At 47.9% G+C, this 25,202-nt stretch overlaps 1 protein-coding gene across 1 annotated transcript in view; it reads left to right on the forward strand.

Annotated features, from left to right (window-relative positions):
* Positions 1 to 25,202, forward strand: part of LOC144719118 (kin of IRRE-like protein 1) — a 105,796-nt gene that overhangs the window by 74,810 nt on the left and 5,784 nt on the right. The window contains exons 4-10 of the mRNA XM_078594961.1: positions 3,455 to 3,612; positions 15,607 to 15,757; positions 18,505 to 18,610; positions 19,306 to 19,454; positions 22,007 to 22,134; positions 23,632 to 23,758; positions 24,205 to 24,305. Coding sequence (XP_078451087.1) covers positions 3,455 to 3,612; positions 15,607 to 15,757; positions 18,505 to 18,610; positions 19,306 to 19,454; positions 22,007 to 22,134; positions 23,632 to 23,758; positions 24,205 to 24,305 — 920 coding nt within the window. The remainder of the gene's footprint in view (positions 1 to 3,454; positions 3,613 to 15,606; positions 15,758 to 18,504; positions 18,611 to 19,305; positions 19,455 to 22,006; positions 22,135 to 23,631; positions 23,759 to 24,204; positions 24,306 to 25,202) is intronic.

Here is a 25,202-nt window from a genome sequence, read left to right on the forward strand (position 1 = left end):
AACAGGAAGCACGCCTTTGGTAAACTCCCTGGAGAAAATAACCAGACAGCTGTGAGAGTTGAATCTTCAGCACCATGGAGATGGGAGCAAGGTCAATTGCACGAACCACTCTGCTGTCTGCCACGTAAACACGTGCACACACAAAGATCCCCCTAAAGCCTTTTAACAGTCTGTGGGGAAAGTGCTGTTAGCGAGCACCTATGAAGCCCAGCACAGAACACGAGCGGGATGGGTGGCCAGAACCATGCCCGACTGCCTTTGTATCCACCAGTGGCGATGTTTACACACCGTATCAGGTACGTATTTAAGGCTGAGTCGACCTAGGAGAGGCCCAGGATCAGTTGAGATAACCTTCACTGGTGTTGGTCATGGGCAGGAATCTAACTTGGTTTACCGGGTTTGTAGCTACCGCTCCCCACAAAGGCGTACAAACACACACTTATAGAGACCTATAACACACAAACGTACACACGAGTCTCATTCTACCTCTACAACACCGGTAGCTATTTCGTTGGGGTGTAAAGTGCTGGGGGCGTAAGCTACTTGACACCATTAAGAGTTCACTAAAACACTGCTGGCTGCGCTTTCTTGATAAGGGGGTGAAATAATTTAGTTTTAATGCATGTCAATGTGATTTTCACACCAAAAATGTCACGGTCTGACAGAGGAGTCTGTGTGCATACAGACGTGACAGATGCGAGCTGCTGGATGACAGACTTAAGCCAGTGGATATCGATATTTGTTAAATTGATTGTCGATCCCATGGAAACAGCTTAACCCTCTACCATTCCGAGACGACTGCAAGTTGCTGTGTGGGGGTTCCGTTCCACGCTGGATCTCAGAACGTGCAAGAGGCATAGCGCCGTTGTTTTAAAGACATTGCACACGCCGCAGAGAACTGTCGCGACACAACCACCGCACTCTGCGATAACTGGCGCCAAACTGTGCCACTCGCCCTCCCGCATGGCCTCATGGGAGCCTCGGTAACGGGAAAGTTGTTTTCTTTCACTGCGTGCGTCATTGGAATGGGGCTGGAAGAAAAACGTACACGTACGTCATCGGAATGGGAAAGGGTTAAATAGATATCTGCAGCTTGCATAGTGTGCTTTCCCCACCCTTGCGATCCTGCCTGGCAACTGTTTGCGTCTCGAGAATCTGTTGGAATTGCCCCGAGGCGGAGATAGCTAAATAGGGGCCATTTAACAAAAACAGAGCTTGTTTCTTCCCAAGCAAAAAAGCAATATGCTGAATTGAAAATGATTGGAATAATGCCAGCGGTCCTCCAGCTATCCGAAATACTCTTATTTTTTTGTGTACAAGTGTGTGCAATGTACATACATCAGTACTGGGGTGACAAAGGCGGCCAGGCATGTTGCTGGCTACAACACCCCCTCATCTTGCATGCTGTCCTTTAAATTGATGCTCGCTAACAACACTTGCACTGAGTAATCTGTAAAGGCTATTGTGGGGATATTTGTCTTTTGTGCAGCCAGTGCAAACCTGTCTTCTGAAAAGGCAAAAGAGTATCTTCATAAATACTGAACCATTCCAATATATGTCAAATTAAATGCACTTAGATGTAGATTTCCCAATGCCAACTTTTTTGTTCGGCACACATTCTAAGATTGGGTTGGGTTGTTTGCGTATGAGCATGTGACCATCAGCTGGTGTGAAGTGATTGCTACAACTGATAAGCAAATGCAGGTCCTCACTGTCACAATGCAATTTTCAACAATTCCCTAGGATTGACTACCAGAGTGGTGCTCAACACTCATGAACATTGGGAAAGGTTTTTTAATGTATTGCATAGAAATAAGTTGTTCTTTTTGGCCTATAATTATCATTATTAAACGTGTGTAACTGTCTATATCGCTCAACAAAGTGTGCACGTTATATAAAGACAAACTGCAATTGAACTTCATGAAGTAACCAGGTTTCTGCTGTGTGACCAGGTCCCCATTGAGCATTTATTGCACCAATGCCAAAATAAAATCTCTAAATACAACCTAAATGTATGCAATTATTATACGATGCTATCGATCTGGAGACCTGAGCTGGATTTACAACCAGGGCTAAGATCAGTGGCGAACGATACCTGAACTGGTCCTGGGCCCCATCGTGCCTTCACTAACACACATTGACTAAGCGTGGTGAAGTATGGCGACACGGAACGGTGAGACCTTCATCTGTGCGTTGTCGGTATGCTACTGATGACGTGGGAAATGTCAGCAGAGTGCACGGTGTATAACTACTCTGGGTGTACAAAGACTGTCGCTGCGTCCTGCGCTTTCAGACACGCTTCTGCGGTCAATCTGGAATGGTTCTTCCTTCCGATATTAGGAAGCCACTGGAGCTATGCACTTTTAAATCTAGACTGAAAACTCATGTTTTTAGAACAGCTTTTTGATGTTTAGTTTGTTGTCCTTCACCAACACCTCCGATTAGCACAGTCGGCTACATTCGGTGTGAAAGAAGATCAACATACGTACATAAACACATACGGGTGTAAAATCTACTCTTGATGCTTCAGATCGCTCAAGCGTTGTCGATGCTTGATTACCGATTGCTCGATGTAATGTTGCACTTCTCGGAAAACCATATTGAGTTTTCCATGGTAACTTACTTCCACATGTTCCCACCGACAAAATAAAACACGTCCTATTGTTTTTTTCATCAGCATGGATAACACACACTTTAACATCAGCTCTTGTTCTTTGCAGTTACAACTACTTCTGTGACACTGCTTTTCTTTTGTTTCACAATATTACACCAAGGCCACTTAGAAAAAGTTTTGTTCTCAGTGGCAAACGGAGTTTTGTGGCAGATAATCAGCTCAGAAATATACAAAATTCAGTTCAAAGAAAACCACTTGACATGGTCCAACCTGCAACCGCATCGCGTACTAATATACTCTCTCATCTACTCTGACGTAAAAGAAAGTAAATGTAGCAATGTAATAACATTTTAAAGGATATATTTTGTTCTTTGTCTGAGGTAGGCTTTTAAATAATTTTAGCAACATGCGTAATGCATTATGTACTGCTCCGTATCATCCTCACGTAACCAGTGTAATGCATCTCGAGTAAGTGTTCCCATTCGGAGCATCGGCAGAATAAATTTTGAATTAATGTTAGCTGGTTAGACTGTTTGCGTAAGCCAAGCATTCTTCCTTAAGCTGCGAGTCGTACGAGCAGAGGCTGCAGGGGCAGGGCACACCTCAATCAATCTTAATATCACCAGGGAACACATTGCTCGCTTACCTTCCGATAAAGTTTTGCGGTAATAAAGCACTCGTGTCATCCGGCACAGTGTGTCACCAGAGGCTGAACCACCTCGGAAGCACGAATGGATCTCACAGATGGACGGACGGGAGAAACGTCGAGACGAACACCACGGAAAATAACCAAGAATTACATGACCCTCCTCCCCCTCCCCCCACCGTGTCCATCCACAGTCCCCCCCGACGAGCCGACGATCGAGAACGGGCCGATGGTGCAACTCAAGGCGGGAACGCCGTACAACCTGACGTGTCGCGCCGAGCGCGCCAAACCCGCGGCCATGATCACCTGGTACCGTGACGGCACCCTGCAGGACGGCGCTCACTACAGCAAGGTGGGGTCCGGCTGCCCGCACACGCGCGGCCATCACCGCCCCGTCTTGAATGCCGCGTTTGGTCGGGACGGTCATGGGTAACGCGGTGGCAAGACGTTAACTATCTCGCCTGGTATACAGAAGGTCGGAGGTTTGATGCCGACCCTGACGCTTGCTGTACATTTGGAGTTTGCGTGTCTCTCTCCCCGTGCTGGTCATGCGTATTTTTCTTCGGGGTGCTCCGGTTTTCCCCTCCGCATTTGGAAGAAACGCGCGTTTGGTATATTTTGGGGCAATACATTTTGACTCGATAAGCCACTTCGTTGGGCTGTCATTTGTGGCCAGGTGGCTTCTGAAAAAGAGCTACATAGATCAGTGGGCCTTACCTGGTAAAATAAAAATAGTTGTAATTTTATCAAAGAGAAAGGTAAAGGTGCCACCGTGCAATTGCTTTGCCTGTGCCCCAACTGCTGGCAGAAGGCGCTCCGCTCCAGGGAGCTCGAGAGAGACAGCCTCTTAGAGGGAATTTTGGCCTACTCTTCCCCGCTGGCCAGACGTCTCGGGAAGAGGTGGGACTACCCACAAACTTTTTTTATCCCAGCAGGCACAACCTGTCGATCAGCCGTCCGTGGCGCACACCATTTTTACTGCTGGGTGGACAGAGGCGGCGGTGGGGGTGGAGTTAGTTTAAAGAAACTTACTCAATTGTTTCAACCGCTGCCCTGCCAATTGCTAATTGTCATCATACGTACACGGATAGGGTGGCTTTGAAAAAACTGCCCACTGAATTTCAGTGAATTCGGCTCAACCCTCACTTCTGCGAATTCAAAATATCGAGAGATCGAATCGAATCGAATCAGCGACCTCTGGATTGCAATTCTGATTATGCCCTAACCATGACACCATGATACTCACCGAGTTCATAGAGCAATGGACTCACCACTGCACCACCATTCTATCGCCTAATTGGGTTTAGGCCGTGGGAATTGAGAGTTGCACAGCATTCGCAACCATGCACGTCTGCCTTGCATAACAAAATCTCTGGTTATTGCAAAAAAATGGCTTGTGCTGAGTGCTTTTGATATACAGCCTGATATACATCATCAACCATTTTTTATCTACTGCTGGATGAAGGCCTACCTATACCATGCTACACCAAGCTGATCACGGTGTGGGTTGGTGACGGAGGATGGTGGTCTCAGACATCAATCTCCACTGATGTTAACCATGGCTAATGATCAACCTCTGGCCACTGGGTTTATAGTGCAAGTGCGTGAACCACTGTGTCACCGCTCCCCCAGGGAACAAATTACGGTGCCTAAAGCTACCTTTTTTTTTTGTTCTTCCATGGAAAAGCCAAAGAGATTCCCTGCTCGCATGAACATGAGCCAATCCTGATAACTGTTGGCAGTCATTGGTCATTGGTGGGAATTCCACATCCCTCTGGTGGGAGTGAGTCTGTTCATTCATAATTCAACAAACTGCTGACTTTCCACAAAGTGGTACTTATGTTATTTCGCTTTGAAAGGATGATGGATCGATTTGACCTCTGAGGAGATATCAGAATGCCCCGCCTGAGAACGCTGCACCATAGTTCCACATTACCAGTGACGTAGCATAGTAGGTATGGGCCTCGGTGCAAACAATGAATCGGGGGACTCCTGTCCAGGCCATCATGGTGGCGAGATGTTAACTACCTCGCCTGGTATACAGGAGGTCATCGGTTCGATCCCGACCCTGACGGCTGCTGCTGTATATTTGGAGTTTGCATGCTCTCTTCCCGTGGTCGCGTGGATTTTTGTTTGGGTCCTCCGGTTTTTCCCTCCACATTCAGCAACATGCGTTTATACGTGTGTCACAACGTGATGTAAATGTGCCCGCAGATTGCCTAAATAAAAATACATAAATAATAAATAAACATGCGTTTAGAGTATTTGGCTGCTATAAATTTCCACATGATTAGCCACTTCGTTGAGCTATCATTTGTGACCAGGCCGCTGCTGAAAAAGAGCTAATAAGCTCAGTGGGCCTTAGCTGGTAAAATAAAAAATAGTTTAGTTTAGTTTTAGAACCCCCCCATGCCCCCCCTGCTCTCGGCCCCCGCCTCTTCGTAGCCCTCCGCTTGACTCCCATCCGGCCCACGGGCCCTGGTGCAGTTGCACTCCATAGCTACGCTGCTGAAACCCTGGCCCTTACTGAACCGGTGGTGGACATCCAAGGGGCTGGATGTCCACTACCGGTTCCAGGGGCTGGATGTCCAATATTGCACCACACTAATGATAAGCTCTTAAGTCGGCGCAGCGCGTGAGGGTGTCTCCAAGTCAGCACCATTCTTGGCCACTTCTGTCTCTTCCGTGCTGATGCAGACACACCCACACCAGCTCCTCATTTCACAAAGCAATCGGTAAATGTGCACACACATACAATGTGTTACTTCATCACTTGATGAATGGACTCTATATTACTTAATCCATCTCTGAACATCAGCGGGGGGGGGGGGGCATCTTGCAGACAACAGGGTATGTGTTTAGCTGATGGGATTAACCAGATATCATAGCTCAGTTCTGTATGCATGGCCAACAACAATATGGTGGTGGTGGGAAGTTAAGCTTTGTATAGAATATATTGTTTTTACATATAACATCACACGAGCGTATTTGTGACATTTCCAAAACAATTGTACGTAGCTTGATAATTGAGCTCGCTCAATTGCAGAAAATGTGGATAATATTTAAATCGTTGCGAGCAGGACACCTGTGACAGACGTTATCAACAAACCGAAGTACGGCCACTGGCCTTTTGTATGCACACAAACACACTCACACGCAAATCAGTGGATTATTAGAGTAGTTCCAGGTGCATGTTATGATGCGTCAGTTACAATACTATTTCTTGTTGCCAAAATCTCGACAAGTCATTTTGCAGGAGGGCCCACCCACCCAACCCGTATTTTGAAATGCACAGAGTTCCCTGTGGCATCCGACACGTTTGCCGTGTTTGTTCACTTCATTGGGGAAACCGAAACAAGGTGAAAAACACATGTATATAATCAACAAAGCGTTCTTATTCACGGGCGATGGTCGGGTAAGCGTACACACGTCGTCACGTTTCCATGACCACAGAGGAAGCGAGTTGAGCCCCGTTTGTAAAACGGGAAAGTGCGCGCGGCCTGGATTAACGGCCGCGGTAGATTCACTGGGCTGACACAACACCAAGACCTCCCCCACCCCTCTCCCTTATGGTGGCACTTGGCTCGCTGTTTGGAAGCGAGCTGTCGCGTCTTTACCCAAGCAACCGTCTGGACCGGGTCGTAAAACGTTACGGGGGTCAGAAAGTGAGTCAGTGGAGTCCGTCGCTAAGGTCGAACCTCAGGCCCAATGTCAGAGTAAAATAAAAACAATGGAAAAAGACAAATTTAAACGATATTAGCTTGTATTAACCTAACCTAACACAACCATTCGACATTTTAAACCCTGTTAAACAATATATAAAACACTGAATATTCAAGTGTCATTGTGGAGGATAGTGGTTTCAACATAAATAGGCAGACAGGAACACCTCTTTCTAGTGTTTGTCTGTCTGCATTAACATTGACAAGTTTTTCCTCGCACCTTATCAGCTGCACGGCCTTCTGGGAGAGCATCTTTTCAGCAGCAATGGTTAGACAACAAGCAAACTTGTGGACTGGTTTTGACATTCGAGATGGCGAAGAACTGCTTGGTGTTTTAACACACGGACCCTTTCTGTAAAAAAGCTATTAACTAACTATTCACTGTTTACCTATTTTAATTTTACCAGGTGAGGCCCACTGAGCTATAACATATTCCTGCGGAGGGAGCTGGTAGGAACGTTGGGTTGCTCGGTCAATGGCCAGGGTCAACAGCGGCGTGGTGTATTCCGCAAATATGCCCGACTGTGAGGGCGGGCACAAGCCGGCGTGAGTAGGTTAAACGTTGAGTTTTATAAGGGCACCACGGGGTGACCAGCCCCTCCCCACCCAGCCCCACCCCTCCCACCCCCCACCCAGCTCCACCCTCCCCACCCAGCCCCACCCCTCCCATTTTTGGATGCACGACGGACGGACGGACACAATAATCCCCTGTGGGCTGGTGGAACCAGGTGGTTCCTACCAGTATATCTCTTCTTCAGACGTGACCTGGCCACAGATGATAGCTCAACGAAGTGGCTTATCACATGGAAATGTATGGCAGCCGAATTCTCTTAAAAGCACGTTTCTAAAATGTGGAGGGAATAATCGGATGACCCGGATGAAAATCTACGCGACCACAGGGAGAACATGCAAACTCCAAATATACGGTGGCGTCATGGTCGGAATCGAACCTATGTCTCCTGCATACCAGGCGAAGTGGATAACATCTCACCACCGCGAGATGTCACATCTTCCATTCGCTTCTGTTGTAGGAGGGTGGGGAGGGGAAGACTGAGACGGCTGGGCAAGGTGAGGGGAGATGAAATGGGATAGAGTGTGAGCGCTTGGAAGAGCTGGGCCTGGATAGTGGCGCAGAGCTCGTGAACTCGTGACACGGGACGAGATCCGACCCGTGCCGGGTCTTTCCTGGGTCGACATCACCCATTCACGAGTGGGCATGCGATCGTAGTATAAAACAATGCCCGTGTTTCAATTGAGCTCCTGGACAATGCTTATCGCTCTGGTCCCGTGCCGGCGGTAAAAATGCTATATTTTACTGGCAGAGAACTGATTTATTTCCAGGACAATCTGCAGAACGCTATCTTTAATGGGCAACACAGTCACCGGATTTCCATTATACATTTTGCTTCAGATAGACTGCAACTAATAAAAAAAAAACACCAAACGTTTATCAGAATGTTACAGTTCGAAGCTTTAAGCGTGACACGTACCAGTGACGCTCTATGCGGTCACGTCATTGTCCACTGAAAATGTATTCAGGGTGATTGTAGCGCGTATGACTGAAGCAGAGTGGCTTGAAGGTGGAAGAATTGCATTTGCAAAGCAATTCGCCACCGCCGTCTGTAATGAGATTGCTTTTTTACGAATTCCACACCACTTTCTCCAAACATTAATTAGTTAATCATTACAGATCCATTTATAGTCATATTAACGTCACAATCAACATCCAAATGACTTGTTGAAACCCCGCATAAATTGCAGATGTCGGAGGAAAAAAATGCATCTTACTTGGCAATTTAATTTATTAAATCAATTTGTTTTGTTATACACTCCCGAGAATATGTTATCCTTTTCAAATAATCATAATCAAACGGACAACAATATGCCTCATGTCATCTTTATTTGTAATCTTAGTCATCGTCTGATAATGCTGGGCAATTTTTCAGATGATTATTGGTAGGTGTTTTAGTTTTATCCACGGCTTATAAGATAAACAAAACGAACCACGACCAGAGTATGGTCGCACCTTGCTTTTGTATTAACGTATACAACATTTGCAAAATAGCGGAGGTGGGCACACACGTGACAGTGGATTTATGCTTTAAAAGGCCCCACTTTACAAGGAGTGCCCCACAGTCGCCCGTGCTGCAATTAATTGCTCGTGACATTTTGTTGTGCGTTTTATTATTTTCAGAAGTGAAAAAAACACCTTGGGTTTCTGATAAAAAAAAAGTTGTATTCAGCGGTGGTTTTGATCAGTAAAGCCACGCAGTGCCCGCCCCCCGCCCCCGAATGAAACGTGACCGTATGACGAGGGAGCGAACATCCTACATTTGCACTCTATGGCAAAAACATGATTACAAATACTCTCATCGCGAGCGTTTCATTGACAGCTACGGACAGTTCCCGGCTCACATAAATGTTTGCATCACGAAAAAAAATGGAAAGGAACCAAAATATACGTAATCTGTTGCGAACTTTTAGCAGTAATATAATTAAGTGTTTTTTGTTTCTGATGGTAAACAAAACAGAGTGCCTTGGCACTGCACACAGACAGACCAATGTGCTGTTTATACCTTAATGGGATAGACAATGATTTTGCACATCGGTGACTTTTACAACTAAATCACATGTGTGCAGCTCTCGGAGAGCGAAATTAATCTCCTACATTTGTGTTCCATTAATCTGAAATTAAATTGTCTCGGCTGTGTTTGGGAAATGCAACGCTGCTACGTATAAGCATGTCCCGACTAATGAAATGGCATTCGTTTTAAACAGCTTTAAAAAAAAAAGAGCCAAAAGGAAAATAATAGCGGTCGTGGAAATATTCTTTCCAATTGTGAAAGTGCTAATTGCATAAAGGGTCGGAAATATTTTACTAACTGCGCGTGCTTCAAATTAATTGAATGGCACAGCCCATAAGTAAATTTGATTGTGCCAGACGAAATGTATTGCATCAATTGAGCCCCGAACTCTGTCTTTAGTGGGGAGCAACGGCAGTTGGTAATGAAAGACGGCGTCATGCAAATGCAGCTTTCAGCATGCAGGACGGACATGAGGCGGGAGACAGAATGCGGTGCAGCAGTTTCCACTGTTTGCACACACAAAGGTCCCCCGTATAGTCTGCACAGGCTCTTGGGGAAAGTGTTGTTCATGAACACCTGTTAAGGCGAGCACGGCACACAAGGTGGGGTGGGTTGGTCGGCACTACCTCCGGCAACTTTCGTTTCCTCGGCATCGACATTGACACACCCTCTCAGGTACTCATTTGGGGCTGAGTCGACCTAGGGGACGCCCAGGACCGGTTCATATATTCACCACTGTTATTGGTCATGTGGCGGGTACCGAACTCCAGTCGTCGGGTTCGTAGCGCAGTGGGCTAATCACTACCCACACACGCGCACACTCATTCTCAGCATGTCTCAGCAGGTCGGCCTCGGTATGCAGCTCTATCCTCCAGCTTACCAGAGAAGCAAACTTCATTGTCTCCATTCGCAGAAAATGTCGCCTTTGCGCTTGGCAAAATGCATACAACGACAAACTCACGGCCACAGCTTGCTTTTCTTTTTTGTTTAAACGGTATATAATTGTTTATTTTTACATCTAATGATCTAATGATGCTTTGCATGGCAGATTTTGAGTCAGACAGGCTCCACATGTTAACCCAAAAATAAATGCAATTGACTTGATGATATTCAGGCCGACTAACGTGACACCTCTTGGAGGACAGTCTTTGAAGATAAATCTGTCGGCACGGTACTGGCTGTGCAGTGCTCGTTTGAGGATTTGAGAGTGGGTGGCTTCTTTGGGACTTGTGAAGCGCATCGTCTGGTTCTGCACACAAAACATTTTAGTCTCGTTGTTGGAGATTTTTAGATTATGATTTATTATAGCATGTGCAGCGGCTTTTGGCCAACCATCGAACAAAGACGGCGACCGTATTGCGTGTTTTCAGATGCACTTCTGCAGCCATCTGGAATGCTCTTCTAATATCAGGAGCTATGCACTTTTAAATCTAGATTTAAAACTCATTTTTTCAGAACTGCTTTTTGCGTTTAGTTTGTTGTCCTTCCCCCGCACCTGCAATTAGCACTGTTGGCTAAGTACCACGCGAAAGAAGTTCAACATTAATACATACATAAAAAAGGACCGCTGCTATTATACTCACAATCTTGTAAACGCTAAGAAATAATTAGCGGCTAACATTGTCTGCAACATTAGATTTGGTTGGTTTCGAGGCAACGGTTAATTATGAAAACAAATGTAAGTTTTTTTTTATTACTTACGGCCTTTTGTAAATGTCTGAAATTATATACCCCTACCTGTGTGACATTTAATCTATTCATTCACGAGTGCAATCGCGCCTCTTGCTATGCGATGTGTCACGCACCGGTGGGGGCGGCGGCAGGGGGGGGGCAGTCTTTTGTGAAGGCTTGCCGACGGCAGAGCACAATCGCGGAGACCGTTGGACAAACGGTTGATTTATGGAACAACTCCTTGTGCAAAGCGGAAAAGTGTAACGGCCGTCATGGGAGTGTCGCGTGCGTACCAGCCGGTGCACACACGACTCTTCTCATTCCAGACTATGAAACACTCGAGCTGCCTCCAGCCAGCGGAACATTAGTCACTGCGACTGCAATTCATCATGCGCCGTTTCCGCGGTGTTTCCTGCATTGGTGATCTTTCGACTTAGTAGGAGCCAACGGGATTTTTTTTTTTACTTCGTATGTATTAGTGCTCGAAACCAATCAAACATGTGTAATTATTGTAGAGTTCAGCTCGGCTGCTTTAAAAATCGTGCTGTTCGCCAGCAAATGTTGACATTAAATCGCACATTATAATGTAATGTGGTACTTGAGCTGTTTATTGATGTGTTCATCAATAAACAGACATTTCCCATTTAACCTCATAAGTGGTGCACATTTTGGTGTAATGTACGTGCTGCTATTCAATCGCCGAGTTGGATTTCGCTTCATAATGTATTTTTTAGTACGTGTGAAATTGGCCTACATCTAGAATGGTATTTCTTTGCATCAATACGCATTCTCTTAAAAAAACGCCTTTACATTGTATAAAGACATTGACTCGGCAGTCCCAGCAACATTGCCTTATGCAAGTCACACCACACCACCAACGGTGTTAGGAGTTAATTTGGCTTGGGAGACAGGGGCAGCAGCAAGTGCTCTCCTGTCTCTTAACGTCTCAATTATGACGACCAAACACCTTTCACACTTGTGACAACAAAAATAAACAATGGACGGGCCAGTAACGTGTCGTCTTGGATAAAAACGTAATTTCTTATTCGGGCATGCCCAATCGTGATATTTTAAGCAGCGAGAGGCTGGTTCAACGGCACCCTCTTCTCCATGGGACGGTCGATGAATCCGGCCCCTAACCTTTCATCCCGTGTGACATCGCCCGGTACAATACAAGTGTTGCCTGTGGTAATGACGCCACACATTCTTGGGTCTTTCGGTAAAGTCACGTAGATAGGTTCTAAAAAAATTACAAAAAACTATGACGTTTCGATAGCAACATGAATTCCTGCAGTCACCAAAGCTTTAAGTCAAGATTTAATGACGCCACACACACACACAATGCAGAAAGATTTGTGTTTTGATACATATGTAGTGGGTTCACTTGAGAGACACACGAATTCAGGAGGCAACACGTTAATTCTATGACCACAACGGGGTAACTACATAACCAGTAACCACCACGGGATAACTACATAACCGGTAACCACCACGGGGTAACTATATAAATGGGTCAGGTCAGTCGGCACACTGCCTGACCCACGATGCCGAGCACGAAGACCGGAGACCGAGGAGAAAACGTAGCACGGCGGGTTCCATTCCAGCAGACAGCCCCGATGGGACCCCTGGACCTCCCTTTTATGCCCCCCAGCGCGGCCTGGCTCCGCCCTCGGCCACGCCCCTTTCTGGAACTTACCAGAAGATTCTGGGCCATACACCACGTGTCCCTTCTATCACCTTTGGCCCACATCTTTACCCTGTCCTGTTACGTGCCCTTGCCAGCCAAGCGGGCTGCTACGTCCTCAGATGCCCCTTCTCTGCCAGCCACCAGAACTATGCCCCCGAGGGACCCTTTTCCATTACATAGCCCTGCTGGCAGCGAGGGCTACTACACTCCCAGTTCCTCTCTCTATCAGGAACTGGCACTAAGCGCTGTAGTGACCCATTATGGTGTATGTCACTACACATACATTCAGAGCTGACAAATAATTATGTTGTACTGTGCAGAATTAATAGTGACTCAATTGGTTTTTTTTATTAATAGGCAGTAATATTAGTCTAATAATAATAAATTGGTTTCACACGGTAAACATCGTATATAAAAAGTTGATAGTAAACCCTGTTTTATTTTAAATAGCTTGTTTCATACCGATTCAACTTGGTTACTTTGAAGGAACGCTTGCATATTTAACGAGGAGCTATTTTCCCGAGCTGTGGGTCGGGAAGTGGTGAGGGGGGGGGGAGCAAAAGGATGGGGCGGTGGTAGGGGGTGGGTGAGTGCCCGTCATCCAGCCACGGGTGCCGCACGACGCTGCGCTACACGACCGCGCCACGCGACGCTTCGCCGCCGGCGTGTAAAACGAAACCGCGGAGCGCCAAAGTGGTCGCGTGGAGGATATTTTTTTTGGCGTGGGGGCTGACGACAGTTGCTCACGCCGAGTGATGCGGATCATGCAGACGTGTGCTCTCCCCTCCACAACCGGGGTTGGGGGGGGGGTGGGTAACCCGCGGTACGGCGCCCGCTCGTTTGTTAGAGCCTTCTCCACTGCAGGGCATACGAGAGCAGTGCATTGCAGGATTCGCGCGGGGCTCTCGACGCAGCTGCAAATACAAACAATGCAATAGTTGACAAACCTCGCCCAGGCTCGCAGCCTTCCTTCATTTCCGACACTTGCCCTTCCGGCAACCGCAGGTCCTTTATTCCCCTGTTGTGCAAAATCCCAACGGAGGAAGGGAAATCGGTTCTTGCTAATTGCCTGAAGCGGGGAAATGCGACTCTTCATGTGTACAAAACGGGGGAATGCTAATTAGTGAATTTTAACATCCATTTTGAAAATCGCGTGTGTACTCGGCTCGCACAGAAGTGTAAGTGCGCGACCTTTGATGAACGTGGGGTGGGTTTATTCATGTCCTTGCCGATGGTACGCCATGGCAGTACAGTTGTGCTTTGACATTGGCATAAAAAAATATATGTAAATATAGCCACCATTTGTTCGACATTCCTCGTGTTTTTTGCGTGTGCACTGATGCGATGTTTTTAATTGCTTTTCTTCTCTCTGTTAAAGGCAAACTACTCTTGGGGGTAGAAAAGGCAGGAGGAAAACCGTTCTTCTTTTTATTTCCAATGCCCTTTATACATATGTATGACCTATATGTGTTCGCTCCCATATTCTCCCCCTTGCAATTATGGCGTGTTACGCCGGGTTGTGTTTATTACTCGCAACACGCAATTATCGCATTGTATCTCCCTCCCACAGCGGTGGCGTCGGAAATATTGTCAATTTGGAAACATGCTGGGCGATGCAGATCGTTGCCTCTAAATCCAAATCGTTATTTAGCGATTTCAACATTATGCTCATCCCCGAAGACGGGGGTGGGGGACGGTTGGGGGCGGGGGGCTGGAAGTTATGGGGGGAAGGGGAGGAGGGGTGGGTAAAATATATGCGGTAATAATCTCCCGCATCAATTATTTAAGCGTCTCCCCCGTCAGTGCGTATCTTCCGTGCCACCGAGAGACGTGGGCGAGATTGCCAATGCGACTTGCGGGCATTGAGGCGTGCGCAGATTTAAACACGACCCGGGAAATCGCACTGAAGCACATTTGCAATTTTCAGTGTGGCTGACTGCGGTATGATCCACCTTTAATGTCCCAGCATAACGGACTTGATGGGCAGGGCTGGTGGCCGATGCGAGGGGTCGTGGGAAGAGTGGGTGCAAGAGATTTGGTGACATCTGGATATTTGTTCCTTCTGATAATCTTTGCTGGTGTAATCGGGGCTGTGTATAATTTCATCATAAAAACTTGCACACCCCATGTGAGTGCATTCTTAGTCGATAAACGCTTGACTGAATGTACCATTTAGCGTGCACTTTGTACGCGCCGATACGAATCGAGGTTCATTTGTTAATACTACAGCACTGTATGACAGATAAGTTATGACGCACTGGTTTCACAATGAGCCAAATATTATTCTCACACCTTTGGAGGGAGGATCAGCAGCATTGATCAGCTGCAGCCTTTAAACGTGATGCAGCTGCCTGCCAGTATACACTGGTGGGCCCAATACTGTAGGTCAAAGAATGTTTGGAAAATAATACGTTTCTGGACCATGGATCATTTTCTACCATTCAGAGTTAGACCACAGGGTGAAAATACTTATCGCAGCCGTGGGATCAGTCTCACTTCAGCGCTCTCTTTTTCATCTATATGGGCTGTCAGTCACAGCACAATTGTAGGCACTCTCGAAGGAGAGAGCAGAGCATTACTGGTGCCTCCCACACCATCGCCACGCTTCAGTGGACCCATTGGGATGGAGGCCTGTCTTCGAATGCGCGCGTACGTGCGTGCGTGCGCTCGCTCTTCCACAGATGATCCTGGATGACGGCAAGCGGGAGAGCGCCACGAGCAAGCTGCTCATCACGCCCAGCGACGGCGACATCGGCCGCACATTTTCCTGCCGCGCTTCCAACGCCGCAGCGCCCGACGGGAAGCAGACTTCCGTGAGGCTCAACGTGCAGCGTACGTACACGACACGCACGCACGCGTATTACCCCCCGTGCATTAACCCCCTCCGCCCCCCCTCCAGCTCCCCCCCCCCCTCTCACAAGTCGAGCATTTAGCGACCGTGCACCAGACGAGCACGCATTATTATCATTATTACTACATCAATTAGGAGTGTAGGAACCCCTGTTTCAACGCTGCTGGGCGAGCGTGTCACCGAGTCTACGAGTACTCCCACGTGGGCGCGGCAAAATTATCTCCGGTACCATGTGTTGGAGTCAAAGCATCTGCATGTGAACAGGCGTTCTGTTGGCTTCATTAACGCCAAGTGGCAGTGTGCAAAATTTGCAACGTGAACAACTGCTATGCATACAACAGCCATTAATTAAAATCATACACTGCCCCGTAATTATGCCACTTTATTGCGTTTGAAATTATACATTCCACATAAAACGAGAAACGCAAACATAACCAAAAAATAGTGTCCACCTATTCAGCATTCGTAGTTTTTTTTGGGGCCGATTCCTTAAATGAACGCGTTTAAAAGTGGGGAATCGAAAAAGTGTGGTGGGCAGTCCTTTCCAAATAAAGGTGCACTTAATTGCCTTGTTCATTAACAGAGGGAAAAAAACACCATTTGGACAGTCTGTCCACATTCTGCACAGACTGCCTGTGACAGATGCACGGTCCTTCCCTGCTACACCGCAACGCTTGAACATTCAAAGCCATCATTCGAGGGGCCCATCCATCGGTTATAAATTAACACTCCATGTGTGCTAACAGGGCTTGAAAGGCTAATGAAGATGCTTCTTAATATTAAACGCTTTCTTTGCTAGAGCAGCCGGGAGACTCATTAAAAATGTGTGCGGCGGTTGAGCGTGCCGTGTCTCAAGACATGGCGCTCACGCCGCGGAATCAATTTAAAAAAGGTCACCGTTTTTAGCGATCGGAAGCGGCGTTCGTGGTGCAAATGGAGGGATCGCAATGCAGACAAATAAACAAAAGCTGTTTGGGTCCAGATAGGAAGAGGTGGTAAGGACGGGGTGGGGGTGTCAGGGCAGGCGACGGGGCGGAGGGAGAATAACAAGTGGGAAGAGGTGAAATCAACGTGCAACGCCACAATCAGCTCGCTCACGCCACTGCTGACGAAAGGATCTCCGCTCCAGGAAACTCTGTCTCTCTTCTCCGGGGTAATTTGGCCTACTCTTCTACACTGACGAGACATGTTGAAAGAGGTGGGAGGACCCACACTTTACCCAACCACACGCGACCGGCCGAGTGTATACCCCCTTTGTAGTGCTGGGTGGACAGTGGTGGCGGCGGGGGGGGGGGGGGGGAGATGTAAGGAACTTGCCCCACCTGTTTCAACTGCCACGCCGGGAGATGGAAGCGAACCGGCCACCTCTGGGTCACAAGTCCAGTTGTGCAGACCCTTTGCATCACGGGAGGCAACACGTGATCTCGATTAAAAGCACACGGGGGGCTTCGGTGCACTACGTGCCTGGAATAACTGAGGAAAAAATGAGGATCGAACCTTTGTGATACCACTGCTCAGTGCAGACCTCACCACGCGACATCAGACGTGATAGGTGTTGAACCATACCTCACCAGTGTGGGTTGGTGGGGGGGGGGCATTCAGATATCACTGAGCACTGATGTTAGTCTACGGCTTGAATGTGAGTCACCGGGTTCATTGCGCGTTTCGCTCACCATTGCACCACTGCGCCTCCGCTTGCATATCCTGCATGTTCTCCTGTGAAGCGATGCTATGGTGTGTAAGCGACTGGAGTATGCTACATGTTGGCTGGCTCCGGGGTAGTCGCACGTTCTTCATTCAACCCTTCCTGACTCTTTTGTTCAACAGGCGAATGTTTTTTTCCTCCCCCCTCTCTCTCGCTCTCTCTCTCCAAAAACTCTTTCATCGTTAAGATCGTAAGTCTCCGCGCGACTTACGACTCCACATCGTGTGTGTATATATGAAGAAATAAAAAAGATCTCCACATGGCTCAGCTTAACTTGTAATTGACTGTGAATAAAAATCCCCTTAAAGAAACAAGAGCCATTAGACATATCCTCACGGCCGCGTGATTAAATGGCTTGCGAGGACATTTTGACCGATGCGCACGCCTGCCACTGCTATGCTTTCTTCTGATAATTTCGTTTGAATGGCGTTGCTGTGAATTCCTCCATTACCTCCGTGGTTCTTCACTGCGAAGCAGCCAGCGTGCGCTCCTCGTAAAATCTGAATCTTTCTTCTGCCGCTAACTCGTTCGTTGCAATAAAATATGCACTTGCCGGCCTTGCTCTGATGCAGCCCTAATTACATCTGATTACATTTCGACAAAGGCAGGTACTGCGTGGCAGGCCCTTTTTTTCTTCCTTCTTAGGATAATGTGGGAATTCATGGCTCATCTTTCCAGATGGGAAGATGATTAGAGAAAGTGGCTCTTAAATACCATATGTTATAATTTGTGAGAAGTGGGCCTGTTTGTATCCCTGTGTTGGATCCCAATTCACAAAAAGGAGGATTTTTTTTGGGGTGAAAAAATAGTCACTACACAAGGTACACGTCCCCAGGTCTGCCTTCATTAAGTCAACTGTCGAGGTAGTCACGATAAATTAAGGCTACCGAATTGAACTGAAATTGGAGAAGGGCTCGGTGGGTAATTATTTCAACCCCGGGCTGCAAGTTCATTCATTTTTTTTGCTTCGAGGTTAACAAATGAAAGAGCCGAGTTTAACACCACTTTCTGCTCTTCCCGCAGACCCGCCAACTGTAAGGCTATCAGTGCACCCGCAGCCCGTGCAGGAGGGAGAGACCGTGAAATTCACGTGTTCCGCCACCGCCAACCCTGACATCACCGGATACCGGTACGCAAATGCACACAGGTGCGCCCGCCGCACGCCGCTATGGGTGTCCACACATGCAGAGACAATCAAGCACCCATTCAACAGAAAAATGGGCCAGCTTATTACACGGTTTTTCTTTTTTGCTTTGCACACCGCTCCTGCATACGCGAGTGACTTGTGAAGAAGCTTGTTGTTGGTTTGTTTCAACTGCGTTGGCAACGTCACATCTGAGGAGAGGGGGTTTAGTTTCTCCCTCCCACTGCAAGGGCAGTTGGATCACACGTGTGCATCAGTCCAGCCCCGAGGACGACGTTTAAAGTTCACAATCAATGGGGCCAGAGCCCTCCGCTTCACGGCAAGACACGAGCCGCACAATGCAGACCTCGCTGTGCGCATGCGTGCTGCCCCCCCCACACAGAGAGAGTCGCAAGCTCCGCTAAGGACACCGCGCTCGGCTGTCATTTCCCCACCTGGAACTGTTCCAGCCTTCAAAGTTCACATTGGAAATAAAGGACAGGCCAAAACAAAAAGGACGAGACACAACCCCCGCGCGCAATGTTGCGCATTCTTTGCAGGACCTTTTCCCAAAACCCTAGTCACGTTCGATCTGCTCGGTCGGTTACACTGCCGTGCAATCTCCGCCGCACACAACAACAACAACAACAAAACCTCCCTGCGTCCCGCTGTCCCTATCCTCTCCCCCATCCCTGGGGCAGCTGGGCCAAGGGGGGAGCACTGATCGAAGGCGCGACGGAGAACACGTACGAGACGACCGTGGACCACTCCTACTTCACCGAGCCGGTGTCGTGCGAGGTGCACAACGCCGTGGGGAGCACCAACGTCACCACGCTGGTCGACGTTTACTGTGAGCAAACGCACGCGCCACCCCCCCCCCCCCGTGGCCCCAGTGTTGCGAGCGTTTGGACGGGATCCAGGAGCTTCCATCATGAGGCATGGGGGAGCTGGGCGGACAGTGGCAGTAAAGTTTAAAGGAAAGGGTCCTACGTGCGATCAATAAGTTTGATTTGTTTTCTCTTCCCCAACTGCAGGTGGAAAGCTTCCATGGCTCGATGTAACTCACCACTTCCTTTTTGCAATTAACGCAGTCTCAGTACAAAAAAATGATGCAAGGCGTCCACGATTCAATGAAAACGTAGGGCTGTTTTTGGTTAGGTGAGGGATAGAGCGCGGGCCGATAGAACTACGAGCGTGGTCTTCAATGGCGATTCTTCAGCGATCACACTTGAGACGCGGGCAAATAGCTGGGACTTTGCGAACCTCGGCATGAAATGCTTCCACCAACGCCAGGGGCGGGCACGTGGAGACTCGTGCGAGAAGATCCCCGCATTATGAAGTGTGCGTTTATGTTCAGATTGGTCAAGCTCGCACACAGCTGTCTAACTAGAATTATTTGATGATGAACAATACTTTGATGCGACACTCTTGATATATAGAGAAGGCTAATGTTTCTTGGCAATGGCCTTTCTTCTTAGCAGTGAGGTGCAATTGCCGACTATATATTTTTTGCCGTTGCATGGCAACGTTAACGGTCAGGTAGTGAATGTTGCAGTTGCTTCGCATTTGTCAGTATAGATTCGGAAAGTTTTACACCTGGGAGAAGAGTAAAAGTAGAACCCAGCACTTTATGTATACTGGGTATGAGTATGCTAATGTACCGTATATACGGTTGGACTGATGACCAGTGTATAAAATAGCATATGAGTGCAGGTGAAATCTGGGTTTGTTGTTTTTTTTTACTCTCCACTTTGATACCAAAGTTCGAAGAAATTATTCATCAATACCCGAGCTTTGACTTGAAGCGGTTCTGGCAGCTTTCGTGTTGAGCACACACCACTGTCACACCACCACCATCACCTGTGTGAACGAGCACTACCAACGTTGCTGAGTAACGTGTTGCTTCAGGGATCGTAGCTCGGCTGCCGGTTTAGGTGAAAGGAATACTAAAAATCATTATTTGTTCAGAAAAATCGAGCATTTAAATTGAATAATTGCCTCGATTTGAATCAAAGATGCATTCGCACTTCACGTTCTGGGTCTTCGGAATGCCGAGGAGGGCAGTTGGCACATCGGCATTGTTTTCCGGCAAAGTGCACCGTTGTAGATATGTGCTATTTACACAGCCTGAAATAATAGGCCGTGGCAGGCGTGTAAATTGAGGCACAGACATTTCAAAATATGAAAGAGAGTGGGGTGGGGGGGGCTACAAAATAACATTCAAGGCGATAAGACCAGAAAATAGCTTTAACCTTGGTGGGGAATTTACATTCTACCGCTGAGCAAGAATGGAGAGGCGAGGGGATGGGGTGGGGATAAGTGGGGCATGAGTTGAGGGGGGGGAAAGTCACGCGGCAAGATGTATTTCCAGGAGACGAGAATATTGTAATTGCTTCGACTGTCACTTATTATCAGATGAGGTGACAAATAAGGCCTGAATGCCACTGTCGTGGCATGCGTCCATGTGACCTGGGTAGCGCGGTGAGCCAAATAAAGCATCGAGGTTGGCTGTCAGGTAGCGATGGCTCGCTTTGCTGCCTTTATTCATGAGTGTGTATAAAAGCTAATTTCACACAGCTCTGCCTCCTGGTATTATAAGGTTGTGCTGTGAGCACCGTTTTGCAATGATTGCTTCCAGGCTCTCTCCACTCACATCTCAAGATGATGCATCTCAGTTGGATGCTGCCCGTTCGCTCGCTCGCTCGCTCGCTCGCTCGCTCGCGCGGTGTTGGATTTTATTATATTATTTTTTTACTACACCGAAGCGCGAGCACAGGTGTAAAGCCACTTTACAAAATCTGTGACTCCTTCCCGCCGACTTGTCTCGCGCGCCCGCGGGGACATTCGCGGCGCAGCGCTCAATGCGTGTCATTTCACTTTGGCAATCATCGCGTTATCAGGCTGCTTCTTGTCCCCGCACAGGCGTCGCTCACAGGCAGGCCGGCACCTGCTGCCAGCTTACCCCCCCCCCCCCCACCGTTTCTGCCCTCCAACCCCCCCCCCCCAAGCCAGCCTCACCTCCCTCAGAAAGCCGCATGAACGTGCAGCAAAAATTGCATAAGCCTTTAACGGGCTACCATCGGTGCTCGGCCAACTCCAACGAAATGCCCACGACCTCTAATAATAGTAATTGCAAATTGTATACAAACCGAAAAGTGGGGGCAATGGAGGGAGATCTCGGATAGAAAGTAAATCACATCATTCTTAAAAAAAAACTACGTTTGCACTCATCACGTGTACTCCGCGAGAGGTCCGAAAGTCGTCTGCACAGGAGGACAGTTTATAATTTGTTTTTAAATGTGTTACTACATCTCGCCAACACGCTCCGCTTGCTACACCTGCCCACCGCCAAACTACACTTTGCATTATTAACGCCTGGCTCTGTTGCGACGTCGCCGCCAGTCGGGCCACGGATCGTGACGGAGCCGCAGCCGCAGACCGTGGACCGGGGCTCCGACGCCACCTTCACGTGCGCCTGGTCGGGGAACCCTCCGCTGACCCTCGCCTGGACACGCAAGGGCTCCAACGTGGTACGCGTCAACGGCGGCGAGGCCCCCGTGCCCTTTTCCGAGTTGATGTTCTAGACAAGGCCGGGGAGCAATGTATGTACGCTGAACGTCTTTCGCACCATACGTGCTAATCGGAGGTGTGGGGGGAAGGACAACAAACTTAACACGTAAAAAACTGTTTTAAAAGGTATGAGTTTTCAATCTAGATTTTTAAGTGCACAGCTCCAGCGGCTTCCTAATATCGGAATGGAAGAGCCTTCCGGACTGCTGCTGGAGTGCATCCAAAAGCGTGCGATGCAGTGACCATCTTTGGTCGATGGCCACCCAAAAAGCTACCACCACTGCGGAGGATAAAAATGTGCGCGCAATGCAGCCGGGACCGTGGCACACGGAGCACATTCATCCGCGCGTTCTTCCGTGAGCTCCTCTGCTTGTGTTCGCGCGATTTGGCCAGCGCGCTGCGGCAATCCACACGGCGGCAACGTCACACTTTGTGTTGGCTTTCTTCCAGCCACGCCAATCATCATTTTATTGGCCCATTATAAATGTATTCGTTCGTTACGTTTACTTTTTTTTCTGCATTAAGTATTGACCACGTTTATTATTATTTCTATAATGTTTTACTAATTTATTGATTGTAATATTTCTCATGGGTAATCTCCTGTCGATGGAACGTCACGTGACCAGGGTGTCAAGTGACACGTGCAGAGTAAACGCATAATGGACTCGTGCGCAAACATTAACAAATTGCTTGATGACGATTGCTTGCGTTGCGATCGAAACGTCGCGATCTATTATTTGTTCTACCTACGTGACTTTAGCGACAGAACCAAAGAGTATTTATACAAAATACTTTCGTACAATATCAAATACATGCGAGTCAAAGGCATAAACAAGGAAGGCAATGCAGTGCGCATGAACATCACAAGTGCAGTCAAACGCGTCACGAATGAGGGCACGTGTGGTGCTGCTGTGGTTAGAGCAGATCACAATTGTACTTTGGCTCAGTCCATGATCCATCATTCAGCGGATAATACAATGAGTATCACTTTGTGACATGCCTAAAGTGGTCGTTCTGTAGAGGGAACAGCCACTGGCTGTAGAAAAGTGTAATTTAAACTATTAATAATTCGACCAGTATTATTTAAAGTTTTTTTTTTTATAATATCCAATTTAAATGTATCATATATTATTATTAACAGGATCCTTTCGAGTTATTTTAGTTTTAATATTCAGCCCATTTAAGTGTGACTTCCTTGCAATAAACCTAATTTGGATGATCGCGCGCCTTTCCTCACGAGTATACACCCAACGGTTTTGTAAAGACATGATCCAGAAAAGTCCGCATGCACAAAACATTTAGAAGTCCCTGTTTTTCTGGGAGTGCATCAACAGCTGTTGGCAAGTGCATTTCTCTGCTTGTGAATATGTGTGTGCTACTTGTGAACAGCACTTGCCCCAACAGTCTGTTAAGGCTATGGCGGGGTGGGGGGGTGGGTCTTTGTGTGTACCCTGCAGGTGTTGAGTAACAGCAACATGCTGCTCCTGAAAGGCGTGACTCAAGACGACACTGGGCGCTATGTGTGCAAGGCCATTGTTCCACGCATTGGCGTCGGCGAGAAAGAAGTCATGCTGAACGTTAATGGTACGTTACACGCAACATTAAAACGCACGCGCACAATAAAGTATAGCCTTAACAGACTGGTTGGCAAAGGCCCTGTTAGCGAGCACTTATTAAGGCCATCACGACACACGAGGGGGTAGTTGGCCAACAACACGCCTGATTGTCTCTGTCTCCCTAGTGCTGATGTTTAGATACCTGCACAAGGCACTCAATTGAATGCCGAGTCGACCTAAGGGAGGGCACAGGACCGGTTCAGATATTCGGCACCGATGTTACACCGTGAGCGGGAATCTGACCCTGGGGGTCGCCGTGTTTGCAGCGTAGCGCATCTGCGCCACCGCTCCCCGCACGCATGCATACACACGCACAAACGGCATTCATGAAGGGCAAATGCACAAGACAATGACTCCACAACTGGCGACAACCGTAACCCCTGTTCAAACATTTGTTTTGTCTCCCTATGCCAGGACCACCCATCATATCTAGTGACCTTCTGCAGCACGCGCTGCGCGGAGAGAAAGGCCGGGTGGAGTGCTTCATCGGCAGCACACCACCTCCGGACCGCATCGTGAGTGCATCGGGAGCAGTCGTCTCGCGAAAAATGATGCCTTGTCTTCTTGGCCTCACATCTTATAAAACATAGCGGCCTACCGAGTGGCGGGAGATTACTTTGACCTGAGGAGCTTCGCCGAGAAAAGCGTCCTCCTTGACCGACTCGCCACAGGCAACAGCTACATTCGCGAACACCTTAACAAAATGTGGGCAAGTTTCCGCGGTGACAAACGATGTCGGCGTTCGTGCCGTCGTTAACGAACCTCAATTGTTGGCTCACGTTCGCGCCACCAACACGGCCGTCATTTAAATGTAAAAACCAAAAGATGTTTTCTTGTCATTCGGACAATAAAAATATCATAATTTAAGACTCGGAGCAGATTGCATTTTTGTTTGTAACGGCGGTGAGGCCAATCGACGGTTTGCGTGCGATCATGCGTCAAGTGTACTCGCTAACTACCAGTCTGGCACAATGCACATCGCGTCTTCTGGAGTCACATTCACTCGACCTCTGAACCCAGGGAACCAAGTTAGATTCCCGTCCAAGGCTAATGTCGGTGGCACGTGCTATCCTAACTGGTCCTGGGCCTCACCATCACCAGCCAACACCAGTGTGGTGAGGAATGGCTATACAACCCCTGATGACCTACACGGAGGGAAAACCTTCATCCACCAGTGGCGGGATGTTATGATCTGTCAGTGGCACTGCAGTGGCGAGATGTTAACTACCACGCCTGGTATACAAGAGGTCGTGGGTTCAATCCCGGTCCTGTTTGTATATTTGGAGTTTGCATGCTATCCCCATGGTCACATAGATTTGTATTCGGGTCCTTCAGTTTTTCCCCAAACATTTAAACGTGTGCGTTTAGAGTTTTTGCCCGCTAGAAATTTCCACATGATAAGCCACTTTTTT

Source organism: Lampetra planeri, chromosome 5 (assembly GCF_965212315.1).
Source record: "Lampetra planeri chromosome 5, kcLamPlan1.2.h2, whole genome shotgun sequence".
NCBI classification, from domain to species: domain Eukaryota; kingdom Metazoa; phylum Chordata; class Hyperoartia; order Petromyzontiformes; family Petromyzontidae; genus Lampetra; species Lampetra planeri.